The 17,345-nt window shown below is 35.9% G+C and overlaps 1 protein-coding gene across 1 annotated transcript in view; it reads right to left on the bottom strand.

Moving 5' to 3' along the window:
• Window positions 1–17,345, bottom strand: part of ADGRV1 (adhesion G protein-coupled receptor V1) — a 568,614-nt gene that overhangs the window by 423,176 nt on the left and 128,093 nt on the right. The window contains 8 exon segments of the mRNA XM_045497872.1: window positions 1,214–1,476; window positions 5,119–5,260; window positions 6,054–6,192; window positions 6,295–6,373; window positions 8,522–8,615; window positions 12,900–13,063; window positions 16,381–16,560; window positions 17,213–17,312. Of these exon segments, the coding sequence (XP_045353828.1) occupies window positions 1,214–1,476; window positions 5,119–5,260; window positions 6,054–6,192; window positions 6,295–6,373; window positions 8,522–8,615; window positions 12,900–13,063; window positions 16,381–16,560; window positions 17,213–17,312 (1,161 nt within the window).

The following is a 17,345-nucleotide window of genomic DNA, read 5'->3' as shown; positions in this document are numbered from 1 at the left end:
ACTCTCAACAATAGCCAAATTATGGAAAGAGCCTAAATGTCCATCAACTGATGAATGGATAAAGAAATTGTGGTTTATATACACAATGGAATACTACGTGGCAATGAGAAAAAATGAAATATGGCCTTTTGTAGCAATGTGGATGGAACTGGAGAGTGTGATGCTAAGTGAAATAAGCCATACAGAGAAAGACAGATACCATATGGTTTCACTCTTAGGTGGATCCTGAGAAACCTAACAGAAACCCATGGGGGAGAGGAAGGAAAAAAAAAAAAAAAAGAGGTTAGAGTGGGAGAGAGCCAAAGCATAAGAGACTGTTAAAAACTGAGAACAAACTGAGGGTTGATGGGGGGTGGGAGGGAGGAGAGGGTGGGTGATGGGTATTGAGGAGGGCACCTTTTGGGATGAGCACTGGGTGTTGTATGGAAACCAATTTGACAATAAATTTCATATATTAAAAAAAATAAATAAAATAAAATAAAATAAAATAAACAAAAAAAATAAATAAATAAAATGAATGAATAAATGAATAAAATTTAGTTGTGGGGACAGAAAATTATCAATATACAGAAAAGGAAGTTTCAGAAGGTAAACTTCCATAAGTATAGATCACATTTATAATTAACCCCAAATCCAGCATTTCTTCTCCAATAAGCTATTCCTATTCACACAGGATACAGGCTTCTCAAATAAGCAGGCTAGAGTAAGCAATTATATTTTGTTTAATGAAAATGTGGCCAAAAGGATGACTGGCTAGGGCTTAGTGACTATAATAAATGGTTTAGAGTTTTTTAGCTTTTGTTTTAAAAATAATATAAAGTGAAGTATGTTACCTAAATAGTTAACATTTACAACAGCAATATGTACATTTTCCTTATTACTTGCACATTCCACTACCCTATTTGCAGAACAAATTTCTCCACCGGCACTCTATGCAGACTATATAGCACTGTAACACTTTCACATGGTAATGTAATCATCTTTGCCTGTCATCTAGTCTGGGAGAACTTTTTTTTTTTCTTTTTAGGACCCAGGGTACTCCCCTAAGAGAAAATTATTCATAAATATTACTTATTCCGATTAAAGAACATTAGAAACAACCCACATGTTTATCAACAGAAAAATGGATAAACAAATAATGGCCTATTGAGTGCAGTGCTACTCAGCAATAAAAAAGAACCAACTGCAGGGGCATTAAAGCCTCATACTATACCTTGAAACGAACACCTTCTTCTAAAACAATGTAGCCTTTGACAGGGGTCAGATCTTTGGACTCCACTGAGGAGTTTACCTCTGTCACAATGAACTGAACTGTCACAGTTCCAAAGAGTCCTTGTGCAGGTTCCCGAACAACATACAATAGTGCACTACTCTCCTGTATGTAGAGAGCTGTCGGTTCTCTTAGGAAAAAGTGCTCACTGTTGTTAAATGATAGGACTCCAGGGCCATCATCATTAGCAAGGATGGTAATTAATGCTGTTGAAATAAAAATATTAAAGCACTACATCAAAATAGGGCAGGTTATAAGTACTGGGAAGTATGGAGATGTTTCATTATAAACTAAGACAACTCTTTTCTAGATCACCTTAAAAATAAGGGGAATTTTAAAAGGCATTTAATAAAATTCCATATTCACTCATGATATAAAAATAGTCAGTAATCTTAGAATAAAAGGCACCTTTCTCATCAACCTCAAAAGCCAATAACAAAGACCTAACTCAATGTTGAAACATTGGAAGGGTGCCACTAAAAACAGAAAGATGACAACAATACCCGCCATTACTGCTACTATTCAGCATTGTCCTGGAGCCAGGAGCCAGGTAACAGGTATGAAAACAATGGAAAGGAAGAGTCAGAACTAACACTATTTTCTAGACAACATGATTGTCTTCTTAAAAAAAAAAACAGGAGAAAAAACTTCTTAGAACTATTGTAAGAGTTGAAAATGTAAGCTGAGTAACCTTCAAAAACTAAGAGCTTTTTATTTTTTACTACCACTAATGATAATATGAATAATAGCAGTGGAACAACTAATCCTACTGAGAACTTACAAATTGCTTAACCTGTGTTAACCCACTTAATTCTCACAACCCTAGGAGGTTGATTTTATTACTATTTTCACTTTACAAATCCAATGGCTGAAGCACAGAGAGGCAATCTGTGGAAGTACACAAGCTAGCAAGTGGCAGAACTGGTGCTCAGAGCTGGGAAGTGTGCTATGGAACATGCATCTAAAATATTATTATAATATCTCTATGTATAAGCTATAACTATTAAAAAAAAACAACAGAAAAGGGACCTCACTCACAATAGCAACAATACCTAGGAATCAAAGTTAAAAATACAGGACCTATATGAACAACGTATACAATGTTAAAGTGTGACTGTGACCAATGCTATCAGTGTCTCTTCCATGCCGCCTAGGCCCTTTCAAGACCACTTCAAGAGTTTCTTTTGCCAACTGATCTTTCTACCGGAGGACATCATCAGCTGATGCAGGAAGAAAGCCAGAACTGCTGGAGACTTAACACCCAAGAGCATACTCAAACAACGAGGGACAGGAGCGGGTGAATGAATATCCCAACTTCTTTTTAGGACGATCACCCTGAGCTTTGCTCAACTTGGTGTCTAGGAAGGACCCCAGCAGCACTGAGCTCCAGTTGCCCAAAGCAGTACCATTCGTCAGCCCATCTTTTACCAGCCTTCTTCTCTCTCTCTGTCTCACTTCTTCACTTCTCACTATGTCTCCAGAGATCACTTCCTCCAATAAACTACTTCCATCCAAATCCTTGTCTCAGGGTTTGCTTTTGAGGGAATACAAATTAAAGCAATGATACAAAAGATGATCTAAATTAATGGAAAAGTATATCATATTTCTAAATGGAAAAACAATATTATAGTGATGTTGAGTTTTTTCAAATTAACCTAAAACTTGAATTCAACCCCAAAACTATCAAAATAGTTGTTTTATGGAATTCAGTTCATTGATTCTAAAGTTCATATGGAAAAGATACTTGAAAGAATAGGTGAGATGGTACAGAGAAAAAAAATAAAAAGTATTTGGCCTAAAAAAAATAAAATGTATATTAAAGCTAAGATAAATAAAACTGCTATTAGTACATAAACAGGCAAATAGAACAGAATTAGAGGCCAGGAAAAACAGATGAAAGAGAGAGAGAGAGAGAGAGAGAGAGAGAGAGAGATGTTAAAATCCAAAGAAATTCCTGCTGAGGATGTGAAGAAATAAAAATTTTATATATAACTTTGGAGTAGGGGTAATAAGAAGGCAGCTGTTGTCCTTTCCACTCAATACCCAATGTACTCAACAGATGATCTTAATTACTCATATATACAAAGATTTATATATAAGAATATTTATTGATATTTTATGGAATTTTTGAAATGGTCTAAAGGCTGATTAATGGGGGCACAGTTTAAGAAATCATCCACTATCAAAGCACTGAGGACTGTTTTTAGATTTAAAAACAGAAAATTACAAGTACAAAGTAAACCTGACAGAGACCAATAAGATAGTCCGTCCTCCTACTCATGGTGGGCATATAACCTACATAATTCCAAACAGAATTGTATTAGGCCTTTTTTAGGAATGCTTAAGTTTGAGTGCTCTTCTTTCCTATTATGTGGAATGTAAAAGGAAGATGCAGATAATCATCTTGTGACAAGTAACATTAGCCCTGTGTGGAAGCCAATATTCCAAAAGGCAAGAAGAGGCAGAGAACAACAAGGTCTTTGGTGGCATGTTAAGTCCTGGTACCACTGCATCTAAAACTGTGTATGCCTCTGGACCCTCAGATTAAATGAGCCAATAAATTACCTTTAAGTCCATTTGAATTGGGTATTCTATTGTTTCCATAAAAGATTCTTAATCAACACATCATTTCCATTCCTACAACCCTTTACATACAACCCACTATGTTGTATGTACAAAAAAATATATATTTTAAGAGTGCCTGGGTGGCTCAGTTGGTCACCGTCCCATTCTTGATTTTGGCTCAGGTCATGATCTCACAGTTTATGGGATCGAGCCCGCATCAGGCTCTATGCTGGCAATGCGGAGCCTGCTTGGGATTTTCTCTTCTCTCTCTCTCTCTCTCTCTCTCTCTCTCTCTTTCTGCCCCGCCCTTGCTCATGCTCTCTCTCTCTCTCTCTCTCTTTCTGCCCCGCCCTTGCTCATGCTCTCTCTCTCTCTCTCTCTAAATAAACATTTTTTAAAGTATATTTTCAACATACTCTTTGAATTTGAAACAATGGCTGTAGACTCAAGAAAGGTTCTAAATACACAGAAATATCAATCTGTTTTATTAATATGGCAATAAAAGTAAAACCCAGTTCTTGAATTACTCAAGATTCTTTCATGTTTTTTATTACAAATCAAAAATTTTTTCACATATAGACCAATAATTTAGGAATATAAAGGTTAATTAAATTAAGGGAATCCCAAAGAACTCTCAGCCACTAGCTAAAACAAGAGGTTGATGAGTCAGTCAACTCTTGGTCTTCTAAATGCACCTGACATATCACCACAGAAACTAAATTAAGTGACTTTTAAAGAGACCTGCTAATCCTACAAGCTCTATATTTCCATGAAGTTTTCTCCTCTCTTTTTTACCCTCTCTAAGCAGTCAGTATCATATCTAACAAGTAGTAAATTAGTATGACATTTCATAACAATGTCAAACTGCTCCAAAGAATTGTGGCTCCCATAATGTCTTAGGTATCAGTATACTTCAACTTTATGTGAAAATACTATAGCAATAAAATGATACTAAACAACTTGTCATTCCCTCTATTGGTAAACAGGAAACCAGAGAAGAATTTAAATTCTAAATGAAAGACATTTAGTTATTTAATTTGTAGCTACAGAAATGACTTAATATAATTGTTACTACCAACCTACTTTTTTGTTTTACACACACACAAACACACACAACTACACAAGGCTGGAAGGACTATTATACTGACATAGGGATTCCAAAATGTTGAATTTAAAATGCTTTTTATAGAAAACTATCAAGACTTTAATCCCTGTACAACTGCCTCCATGTTAGGAAAACATCATGAGTGAAAGTGAACTGTATATAAGAAATTGTTAATTACCTATTGTTTTTTCCCCCAGCTCTAGTCCAGGAGAAGGATTTGTTAAAACCAGCTGAAATGTTTCATCTCCTTCTGGAATGTCATCATCAAGAATCACGATGTCAATATTTTTATACCTTTCTCCATCAACAAAACGAAGAACCTGGACAAGAAAGTGAAAGTAGGTGGTATTATATATAAATATATGATTGATTTTTCACAGAATATTTGGCAAAAATACAATATGGCTGGCAATGTGAAATAAACTTTTTAATAAAAATAAGGATTTTTCCCTTATTTTTTATTGACCTTTTTTATTTAAATTGACAACATGAAGTTGAAAAAGTAAAATGTGTGGAGAAAGAGAAGAAAGTAAATATTTGACTAAGGAATAAAAGGCACCAAGAGACAAATTAAAAAGCATTTTAAAACACTAATTGTGTTTCAGTAAATTAAAACAAAGAAATAAAAGACTTAAAATTTTCAGCATGCCTGACTGGGTCAGTTAGTAGAGTATACAACTCTCAATCTCAGGGTTGTGAGTTTGAGCCCCATGTTGGGTGTAGAGATTACTAAAAAAAAAAATAAAAACTTAAAAACTAAAAACCTTAAACTTTCAAGAAGCATAAGAAACACTCCAGAAAATATGTTTCTAATGATATAAATATAATGATATAAATTCTTTGACACAATAACCTGTGTTCTCCATTATCATATATTGCAATAAGACAGTGAATAAAATAATATCAAATATTAAAACAAAATAATAAATGAATAAAATAAGTAGAGAATAATGTTTAGAACTAAAAATTTACAAATTTTACTAAAATAGTGAAGGGAGCTATTCCATAACGTAGAAGTCTTCTACCCTAATTTAATATGCAAAACATAATAGTTCATTACTTTCAGATTTATTAATACAAGACCTAAGTCACTATAATTCACAAGGAATTCACCGATGGGGTGAAGATGTAATCCAGCCCCAGCTGTGCTTCCAAATTCTGGGCATATACAAACAAGGAAACATGGCCAAGAGTCCTTTTGCTTCGCTGAGCTACCAATGTTAAACTTCCTTTGGTTTCATTTACTGCAAACCTAAAATAAACATAATACATTAATCTTTTCCTTGTAAGATTTTATTCAGTAGATAAAAAATCTGAAACTCAGAAAAGGACTCTTACACAGCTTTGGTCTTACCTGCTATGTTGCCATTCGATTACACCTCGTGCACCATCATTGGCATCGATAATAATTTGTGCAGTCAAGCCCTCTGAATCTGAAAACAACAAAGAAATATATTTTTAAATAGAAACGATTAAAAAAGAATGATTTGACACAGAAATTAAAGACCATCCTTTGAGATCATATAATTTCTAATATAGAGATATCATAGGCATTACTCAAAGATGTTTAAGAAAATAAAATATAAATGCTTATAATATTTGAATAAGAAAACTTCTTCCTAACAAGAACACCAACTTACTGAAATCTAATGAACTGAGAACAATATAAAATAAGCAACTGAGGTTATGGTTTTATTTCTATTATTTTAATCCATTTCAAGAGGAAAGGAAAATAGGGACCACTGGACGAAGTAGAAAGAGCAAGAAAAGAGAAAGGAATGGGAAGAGAAAGGCGATAAGTACTGCAGAGAAAAGTGCAGGTTTAAGGAGAAGCAGGGAGAGACAGGGATACAAGGTGAGACAAAAGGGAAAGATGGGTGAAGGTTAGGTGGCACAGAGACTAAGACTGAAGTAAAGCTCTTTTATCCCTTTTTATCTTATACTCTGTCTACCAAGTTCAGTATATTCCCAGTATTCATTATTCAGTCTTGAAATATTAACCATGTCCCTGTTTAGTTTTTTAATATTTTGTCCTTTCCCCTTTAAAATTTGAAGGCTCTACCTTACTCTTATGATACTTCTAACAGTGGCCTAGGTGGGGAAGGGATATGGAGGGTGTAATTCTCTCTGAGCGAAGAGAACATTGTCAAGAAAAGAATATAAAATCAAAATTTGTGTCCATCAGACTAGAGACTTCACAGCATAAGCCCAACTCCACCATCTCCTCACTGTGTGACTCTGGGCATGTTACTTAGCTTCTCCTAGCCTCCACTCCATCATCTGTAAAATGCTCAAGTGTAAGGAATGATGGTGTACTGACATATAAAGCACTTGAAACAGGGGCATTGGAAGCACTCAACAGAAGTCACACTATTTAAGTTACCTCTAATATGAGTATAAAGAAATATGAAGTATTTTGTTAGTTTTCTTAGCATGAACAGTAATTATCTTATAACAAATACTGGATATAAACAGCTTAGTCACTGGAGTCATAAATTCCTTTTGTAAAAGAACCAAACCTTTTCACATACAGTAAAACCTTGGATTGCAAATAACTTGTTCTGTGAGTTTTCTGCAAGATGAGCAAACATTTCTCATAAATTTTAACTTGATAAACAGGCAATGACTTGCAATATGAGTAGTATATGACGCCAAATGTCACATGATCACAAATGAGCCAATGGTTCTTGAAATTTGCTTTGATATTTGAGTGCTTTGGATTACAAGCATGTTTCCAGAACAAATTACACTCGCAAACCAAGGTTCTTACTGTAATATGTTATAAACTAATTATTCTCTTCTGTTATTTTCAAAGTTGTCATACTGAGTCTCACAAGTCAATGAGGAAAACTTATTCCTTAGGTTACTCCTCTCGGCCATGCTTCTCTTCCTTGAACCCAGGCTAATTTCCCGCCATCCAGCCCATCTTCTAACCATGGGAGGGGGAACAGGCTACCACAGGGCTCACAGCCCACACTTCCCAGGCCATCATACCTACAAGCTTCAGACAAAATTCTCAATACTAAATGCCCAAACTGCACACTAAAGATTGTGTTTTAAAATAAGAATACACCTTGTTAAAGTAATCTACGTAAATCTATACTAAGGTTCAAGTTTTACCTTTCAGTCTGTAATGAATAAAGTGAATCTTTTCTAAAGCATGAAAAGAAAGAGGTAAAAGGTCAAAAAAGAAGCAGAGAACACAATAAACAAACAAAAGTACTGCTTACCCTAAAGAAAAATAAAATCATCTGACAGTTTGGAGATCTAATAAAAATAGCAAATTAAATTTTAACAGGAAAAATGCCTAAGAACTAATTCTATTTTTAAGATTACAAATTTCATCATAGTTGTAAAATTTAGAAAGCATCACACAATAAATAATTCTTGAATGTGTTTATGACGTCCAATGTACAAAAATGCAACAGATGACCATCTCTAAATTAAAATAAACCTAAAAGCTCACTATATTTTCTTTCATAGCTGAGATTAATAAGTATTATAAGCGATTACTTCTGATTTAAAAATGAATAACTTTACTTCATTTGCAGTGAATAAACGGAAACAAACAAAAATCATACCTAGTCTAGGAGGAAATGAAGTTAAAGGAGCCATGATAAGGTCAACATAAGTTAAATTCACAAGGAAATATTCTTCTAGCTCTGGTATGTCGTCCTGCAAAAATTATATCCATTAAATTCCCTATAGTTATGCTCTCAAAGTCATGACCTCTCACAAGCAGTTTTTTAAATTATCTGGTAAATATATACACTTAAGTAGTATATAGCAAGTATAAAAATGCAAAGCTAGAATAAAAAATATTTAAAATTTTAAATAAACATTCTTGGCTATGATGTTTTTTTTCAGATTTGACACCAAAAGCAAAAGCATAAATAACCAAGTGGGACTACAACAAACTAAAAAGCTTCTGCACAGCAAAGGAAACCATCCACAAAATGAAAAGACAACCAACGGAATGGGAGAAAGTATTTGCAAATCACATATATGATAAAGAGTTAACATCCAAAATACATAAAGAACTGCTACAACTCAGCAGCACCCCCTCCAAAAAAACCCCACAAATAATCTGATTTAAAAATGTACAACAGATCTAGTTATTTTTCCAAGAAAGATGTGGCCAACACATACAGGAAAAGGTGCTCAATATCACTGATCATCATGGAAATGCAAATCAAAACCAGAATGAGACATTACCTTACATTTCTTAGAATGACTATTATCAAAAAGACAAGCGATAAATATTGGTGAGGATGTGGAGAATAGGGAGCCCTTGTGTACTGTTGGTGGGAATGTAAATTTGTACAGCCACTATGCGACACAATATGGAGGTTCCTCAAAGAATTAAAAATAGAACTACCATATAATCCAGCAATCCCACACCAGGGTATATACCCAAAGGTAGTAAAAACAGGGTATCGAAGAGATACCTGAACTCCCATGTCCGCAGAATTATTCACAGTAGCCAAGATACAGAAACTTAAGTGTCCATCAATGAGTGAAGGGATGGGGAAGATGTGGTGTATATATACATGATGGAATATTATTCAGATACAAAGGAGACAGAAATCCTGCCATTTGCAACAACATGGATGGACCTAGAGGGCATTTTCCTAAGTGAAATAAACCCAGACAGTGAAAAACAAATACTGCATGGTATCACTTATATGTGGAATCTGAAAAGAAAGAAAGAAAGAAAGAAAGAAAGAAAGAAAGAAAGAAAGAAAGAAAGAAAGTTAAACTCACAGAAATAGACAGTAGCAAACTGGTGGCCAGGGCCAGGGGCTGGGAGGATGGGAGAAATAAGGAGAAGTTGGTAAAAGAATACAAACTCAGCTCTAAGATAAATAAGGTCCAAGGGTCTCATGTAAAACACAGTGACTATATAGGTAATAACACTGTTATCATATAATTGAAATTTTAAAAATTCTCAGACACAAAAAAAGATAAACAGGTCAGGTGATAAATATGTCCATTAAATAGATAGGAGGAATCTCTTTCACAATGTATACATGTATCAGATCACCACAGGGGCACCTGGGTGGCCCAGTCGGTTAAGCGTCTGACTTGGGCTCAGGTCATTATCTCACAGTTTGTGAGTTTGAACCCCCGTCAGGCTCTGCACTGATGCTGCAGAAAGCTGCGTGAGATTTTCTCTCTCTCTGCCCCTTCCCCTGCTCATGTTCTCTCTCTCAAAGTAAATGAACTTTTTTTTAAAAAAAATCACAATATACATTTTTTTAAATGTTTTTTTTTTTTCAACGTTTACTTATTTTTGGGACAGAGAGAGACAGAGCATGAATGGGGGAGGGGCAGAGAGAGAGGGAGACACAGAATCGGAAACAGGCTCCAGGCTCTGAGCCATCAGCCCAGAGCCCGACGCGGGGCTCGAACTCACAGACCGCGAGATCGTGACCTGGCTGAAGTCGGACGCTTAACCGACTGCGCCACCCAGGCGCCCCCACAATATACATTTTAAATATCTTACAATTTTATATATATTTTAGATTCTGCATAAGTGATACCATGCAGTATTTAATATTTCAATAAAGCTGAAATCTAAAAAAAAAATAATAAAAGTATAAACTTACACCTATTGTATGATAAGTTATTAGGTTCAACACACAAAACTGCTAATATATTTTTTCCTAAACTGATATGTCAACCAATAACACAAATATACAAAACTGATAAAATTTAAATATAATGGAAGAAAAGAAGGTTTTAAATTACCTTACTATCCAATGATTGGAATGTGGAATACAATACCATGAAAAAAAAAAATACAGGCTTCACAGTCAAGGAGACCTAACACCAAATTCTGTAATTTTAAGTGAGTTACTTAAAGCCTCAGCTTCCACCATGGGGGAAACAATTCGGGACTGTAATAATGATTAAAAATAATGAGTATGGAGTGCCTGGCCTACATAGAGTCTTTAAAAGTGATAGCTATTTGTGATGGTTAATTTTTTAATGTTTATTTATTGATTTTTGAGAGGGAGAGAGAGAGAGAAAGGGCATAAACAGGGGGAAGAGTAGAGAAAAAGGGGTAGACACAGAATTCGAAGCAGGCTCCAGGCTCTCAGCTGTCAGCACAGAGCCCAATGCAGGCTCGAACTCACAAACTGTAAGATCATGACCTGAGATGAAGTCAGATGCTTAACCGACTAAGCCATCCAGGCACCCCTGTGATGGTTAATTTTTTTTTTTAAACGTTTATTTATTTTTGAGACAGAGAGAGACAGAGCATGAACAGGGGAGGGGCAGAGAGAGAGGGAGACACAGAATCTGAAACAGGCTCCAGGCTCTGAGCTGTCAGCACAGAGCCCGACGCGGGGCTCGAACTCACGGACCGCGAGATCATGACCTGAGCCGAAGTCGGACGCTTAACCGACCAAGCCACCCAGGCGCCCCTAGTGATGGTTAATTTTAATACACTATTACTTTTAATCACTAGTGCCCATAACAGCATTGAAAATAAGGCAGGTATCCAAAACTTAAGGACTAGCAAAACCCCTGTCAATCATGACAAGACAGTCAACAATATTTACATAAAAACCCAAAGTCTGTGTGTGTGTGTGTGTGTGTGTGTGCGCGCGCGCATAGTGTCAGTACATACATTTTGTATTATTCATTTTATTTAATGGAGATGTATTTCATTGTGAAAAAATAGGAAACGGTCTCTAAACTATCTTCTATAATATACAGACCAATGGGAGTTATAGAATCAGTTATGTAAAAGGGACAGTTCCTCACTCATCCCAGCAGCAACTCTCATGCAGCTCCCTGCACTCTCATGCAGCAACTCCCCTATCACTGCTCACCCTGTCCCCCATCCCAGGCCTGGCTTATTTCTGTGTACAGGCCTGCAGTCTCTTAACCTCATGCCACTCAGGGAATAGAAAGGGCTACAAAGACCTAAGGAGGAAAAAAAAGGTAAACTGGAAACTCTATGTTCATAAAACTAGACTCTGCAAGGAAAAGAAGGGTTGGCTACATATTTTCTGTTTTAAAAATTATCATATCTAAGGAATAATCCATTTATTTATATTTACTTATAGTATTAATAGGTTACATATTTGAAAGAAGACTTGGCTTAATGTTTTGTTTTGTTTTTACCAAATCGTGTTAAATGTCACATGCTGAGTATTACTTTTTATCTTAAGGCTCTAGAGATCTCATACTACTATATTAGGTCACTATGCAATGGTAATCAACAAAGTGTAAGAGTTACTAACTTCAGATGATGAATGGTTTACACTACTTAGAATTTTCTAAAAGTAAAAAGCTTCTGAGCAAATAAAACCTTTTCAAAAACAGAAGCCCCAAAATACAGACTAGTTGAAAATTATTTTTCTAAAGCAGTATTTATGGTCTTCCCTCCAACACACATACATACCATCTCCTACCTTCTCCATACATACTACTTTCATAAACCTTTCGGAAACGTATTCAGGTAGCTGAAGCACTGGGTCCCAAAACAGCATGAGGTTTTACAAGATGAAAAATCATTTAAAATGTAATTTCAGTCACCAGTGATAACTTTAAGTTTGACCGTAATCACATTTTATGCCATCAGCCTCCAGTGAGTTTCTCACTATCTCTAATTTAACCAGTCCTAACAACTAAAATGCTGACCTACATGGATTTGCTGGTCCAACGAATCCTTTGGAGTAATCAAAATGCTTCCCTGGAATCTCGTAAGACAATGCCTATCTTAAAGGGGACTGCCCTAAGGAAGTTCTCTTTATCAGGAGATGTTTCTATAACAAAATACACAACAACAGACCAGCCTATTTTGACAAGAACAGAAACCCCAGTGTGGTTGTAAAAAAATCACAAAAGGAAATAAGCTGATTTAAAGGCACTAGAATATTCCATCAATTTCTACTTTCTTTGTGGTTATTTGGATTTAATATAACAATAGCAAAATAGTTTTACCTCAAGTATAGTAATGTTGATGGCTGCTGCTGTTTCCCCTTCTTCTAAAATCAGAAAGCCAACTACTGAGACAAAGTCAACATCTGGCTCAGCAAGGTTTCCTTCTGTTTGGTTCTTTAGACTCAACATTCCAGGAACCGTGGTATATGTGACATTAATGGCTCCTAATTGAATTGGATGAGAAGAGATTTTATAATTATTTAAACTTTTAAAATGATATCTTAGTGTTAACTTTTTGACTTTCCTAAAAGCACCTGCAGTACCTTGTATTCTTGGCCCCAATTCCTTACCTTTTCCTATAACCTTGGCCTTGTAATACCTCAGTGATATTCCATTGTGGGTAAGGTATACTGAGCTGCCTTCAGACTTTGAGTTTGGCTGTGACTTGTTTTGGCTGTTAGTACAAGGTAAAAGTGATTATGTGCTAGCTCTGAGTTTAGACCTCAAGGAGACTGGCAAGCTTTTGTTTACTTTCTTGGGCCTCTAATGATCCCAGGAGAAGAATAAGAGACATCTGGAGTAGGGCCATCCAGGCCAAACCCAATCTATGGTAGTGGACCCAGAACAAGTCTATTACTACACACTGCTGAGATTTTATTGATTGTTACACAGCATTTCTGTGATGATAGATAATTACTTTAATCTTTCAAAAATAAGGAAGTTAGGAGCATCTGGCTGGCTGAGTCAGAAAAGCATGTGACTCTATAAAGAACTTATCAAACTCAACACCCAAAAAACAAATAATCCAGTGAAGAAATGGGCAAAAGACAAGAATGGGACACTTCTCTGGATGTAAAGAAGACATCCAGATGGCCAACCGATACATGAAAAAAATGCTCAATATCACTCATCATGAGGGAAATACAAATGGAAACCACAGAAAAACATTCTGTGCTCATGGACTGGAAGAATAAATATTGTCAAAATGTCAATACTACCCAAAGCAATCTACACATTCAATGCAATCCCAATCAAAATTGCACCAGCATTCTTCTCGAAGCTAGAACAAGCAATACTAAAATTCATATGGAACCACAAAAGACCCCGAATAGCCAAAGTCACATTGAAGAAGAAAACCAAAATGGGAGGCATCACAATCCCAGACTTTAGCCTCTACTACAAAGCTGTAATCATCAAAACAGCATGGTATTGGCACAAAAATGGACACATAGACCAATGGAATAGGATAGAGATGCAAGAATTGGACCCACAAATGTATGGTCAACTAATCTTGGACAAAGCAGGAAAGAATATCCAATGAAAAAAAGTCTCTTTAACAAATGGTGCTGGGAGAACTGGACAGCAACATGCAGAAGGTTGAAACTAGACCACTTTCTTACACCATTCATAAAAATAAACTCAAAATGGATGAAGGACCTGAATGTGAGATAGGAAACTATCAAAACCCTAGAGGAGAAAGCAGGAAAAAACTCTCTGACCTCAGCCACAGCAATTTCTTACTTGACACATCTCCAAAGGCAAGGGAATTAAAAGCAAAAATGAACTACTGGGACCTCATCAAGATGAAAATGTTCTGCACTGTAAAGGAAACAATCAACAAAACTAAAAGGCAACCAACAGAATGGGAATATATTTGCAAATGACATATCGAATCAAGGGTTAATATCCCAAATCTATAAAAAACTTACCAAACTCCACACCAGAAAAACAAAGAATCCAGTGAAGAAATGGGCAGAAGACATGAACAGAAGACACTTATCCAATGAAGACATCCAGATGACCAACAGACACATGAAAAGATGCTCAATGTCACTCCTCATCAGGGAAATACAAATCAAAACCACACTGAGATACCACCGCACACCGGTCAGAGTGGCCAAAATGAACAAATCAGGAAACTATAGATGCTGGAGAGGATGTGGAGAAACGGGAACCCTCTTGCACTGTTGGTGGGAATGCAAACTGGTACAGCCGCTCTGGAAAACAGTGTGGAGGTTCCTCAAAAAAACTAAAAATAGATCTACCCTATGATCCAGCAATAGCACTGCTAGGAATTTACCCAAGGGATACAGGAGTGCTGATGCATAGGGGCACTTGTACCCCAATGTTTATAGCAGCACTCTCAACAATAGCCAAATTATGGAAAGAGCCTAAATGTCCATCAATTGATGAATGGATAAAGAATATGTGGTTTATATATACAATGGAATACTACTTGGCAATGGGAAAGAATGAAATCTGGCCATTTGTAGAAACATGGATAGAACTGGAGAGTGTTATGCTAAGTGAAAAAAGTCAGGCAGAGAAGGACAGATACCGTATGTTTTCACTCCTTGTGGATCCTGAGAAACTCAACAGAAGACCGGGGGGAGGAGAAGTCACAGAAGTCACAGAGAGAAAAGGAGGCAAACCATAAGAGACTCTTAAATACTGAGAATAAACTGAGGGTTGATGGCGGGGGTGGTTAGGGGAAAGTGAGTGATGGGCATTGAGGAGGGCACCCATTGGAATGAGCACTGGGTGTTGTACGGAAACCAATTTGACAGTAAACTTCATTTTAAAAATAAATAAAATTTAAAAAATAAAAATTAAAAAAAATGGAAACCATAATGAGATACCACCTCACACCTGTCAGAATGGCTAACATTAACAACATGGCAACAACACATGTTGGCAAGAATGTGGAGAAAGAGGATCTCTTTTGCATTGCTGGTGGGAATGCACACTGGTATAGCCACTCTGGAAAATAGTATGGAGGTTCCTCAAAAAATTAAAAATAGATCTACCCTACAACCCAGCAAATAGCACTACTAGATATTTATCCACAGGATACAGGTGTGCTGTTTCGAAGGGGCACATGAACACCAATGTTTATAGCAGCGCTATCAACAACAGCCAAAGTATGAAAAGAGCCCAAATGTCCATCGATGGATGAATTGACATTTGCAATTACGTGGCTGGAACTGTAGTGTATTATGCTAAGCGAAATTAGTCAAAGACAAATATCATATGATGTCATTCACATGAGGAATTTAAGATATAAAACAGATGAACATAAGGGAAGAGAAGCAAAAATAATATAAAAACAGGGAGGGGGACAAAACATAAGAGACTCTTAAATACAAAGAACAAACAGAGGATTGCTGGAGGGGTTGTGGGAGGGGGAATGAGCTAAATGGGTAAGAGGCATTAAGGAATCTACTCCTGAAATCATTGTGGCACTATATGCTAACCAACTTGGAGTAAATTTAAAAATTAATTAATTAATTAAAAAAAAAAAAAGCATGTGACTTGAGCTCAGGGCTGTGGGTTTGAGCCCCACGGTGGGTGTGGAGATTACTAAAGAAATAAATAAATAAACTTCAAAAATAAAAAAGTTATAAAGTCTTGTTCTGAATTAACAAATAGTAAATTGTCTCTCCTGTCTCTGATTTATTTTAGCAATGGCTTTCATCCACACACGTAAAATACTGAAAGAGCACCTGCCTGGAAACCCCATTCACTCTACAGTAACACAAACCTAGAGATCCAAATTCTCTGTTGATGAAAAGCTGAACTGTCATGTTAGCCTCCTGTAGCAAAACAAATCTTGATGAAAGAGCAAAATTTAAAACTCCATGCGGTTCATCACTGGCTTCTACAGTCAGGACAGCTGCATATCCTTGAGCATCCAACAGAGCAATTCCTGCTGGTGGAACCCCTAAAAACATCAGGGATCACAAGAAATCTAACAGTGATTTGGCATTAACTTCTAAATACTTAAATTATAACCCCACCCTCTGAAATATATTGAAGCGCCCAAAAAATGTTCTATTTCATTCAACCCTGTAACAGAAATCTTCACGTTGACAAACAGAACCTACATTTTAGTTTTCTTTTCCTAGAAAGTAAATCATAAAATATTTTCACTTGACATACTATCATCATTTGCTATAATAATCATCCGAATTACAGAAATTGAGTAGCAATTAAAGGAAGTACCCAGATAATATATTCAAAATGATTAGATTGGAGCTATCTATATAACTGGCCCAAATCCAAATTGGTCTCCTAATATAAATTAATTACAGAAAAATTATTCTTTGGAAATTTATTTTATTCCAGAAGAAAATATTTAGCAAAACTTCTAGAGGTATTTCCTGAATCCACAAAGAGAAGAATTCCCATTTTGAGCTGATTGTTTTAGATCTAACATTTCTATGAGACCAACAATATTTAAAGAAATACTTTCAAAAAATAAAGTAATATTTCTTAATTAGTATGCATCTAGTTGTTAAATATAGACATAGCAAGTATTATTTTCTAAAAAGAACAATCTGCTAGAAAAAATTTTAAATTGAATTTTGAATTACCTTGTGTCCTGACATCATAGAGAAGGACTTGGTATACTTCTTTCTCTTCAGGAATGTTGTCATCAAACAAATGCACAAATATCGTTTTATTCAATGACCCCTATGACAAACAGAAAGAAGCTCATCCTTCCAT

Source organism: Leopardus geoffroyi, chromosome A1, assembly GCF_018350155.1.
Source record: "Leopardus geoffroyi isolate Oge1 chromosome A1, O.geoffroyi_Oge1_pat1.0, whole genome shotgun sequence".
NCBI classification, from domain to species: domain Eukaryota; kingdom Metazoa; phylum Chordata; class Mammalia; order Carnivora; family Felidae; genus Leopardus; species Leopardus geoffroyi.
Note: the sequence above shows the minus strand (reverse complement) of the source record. Positions and strands in the feature narration are given on the sequence as shown.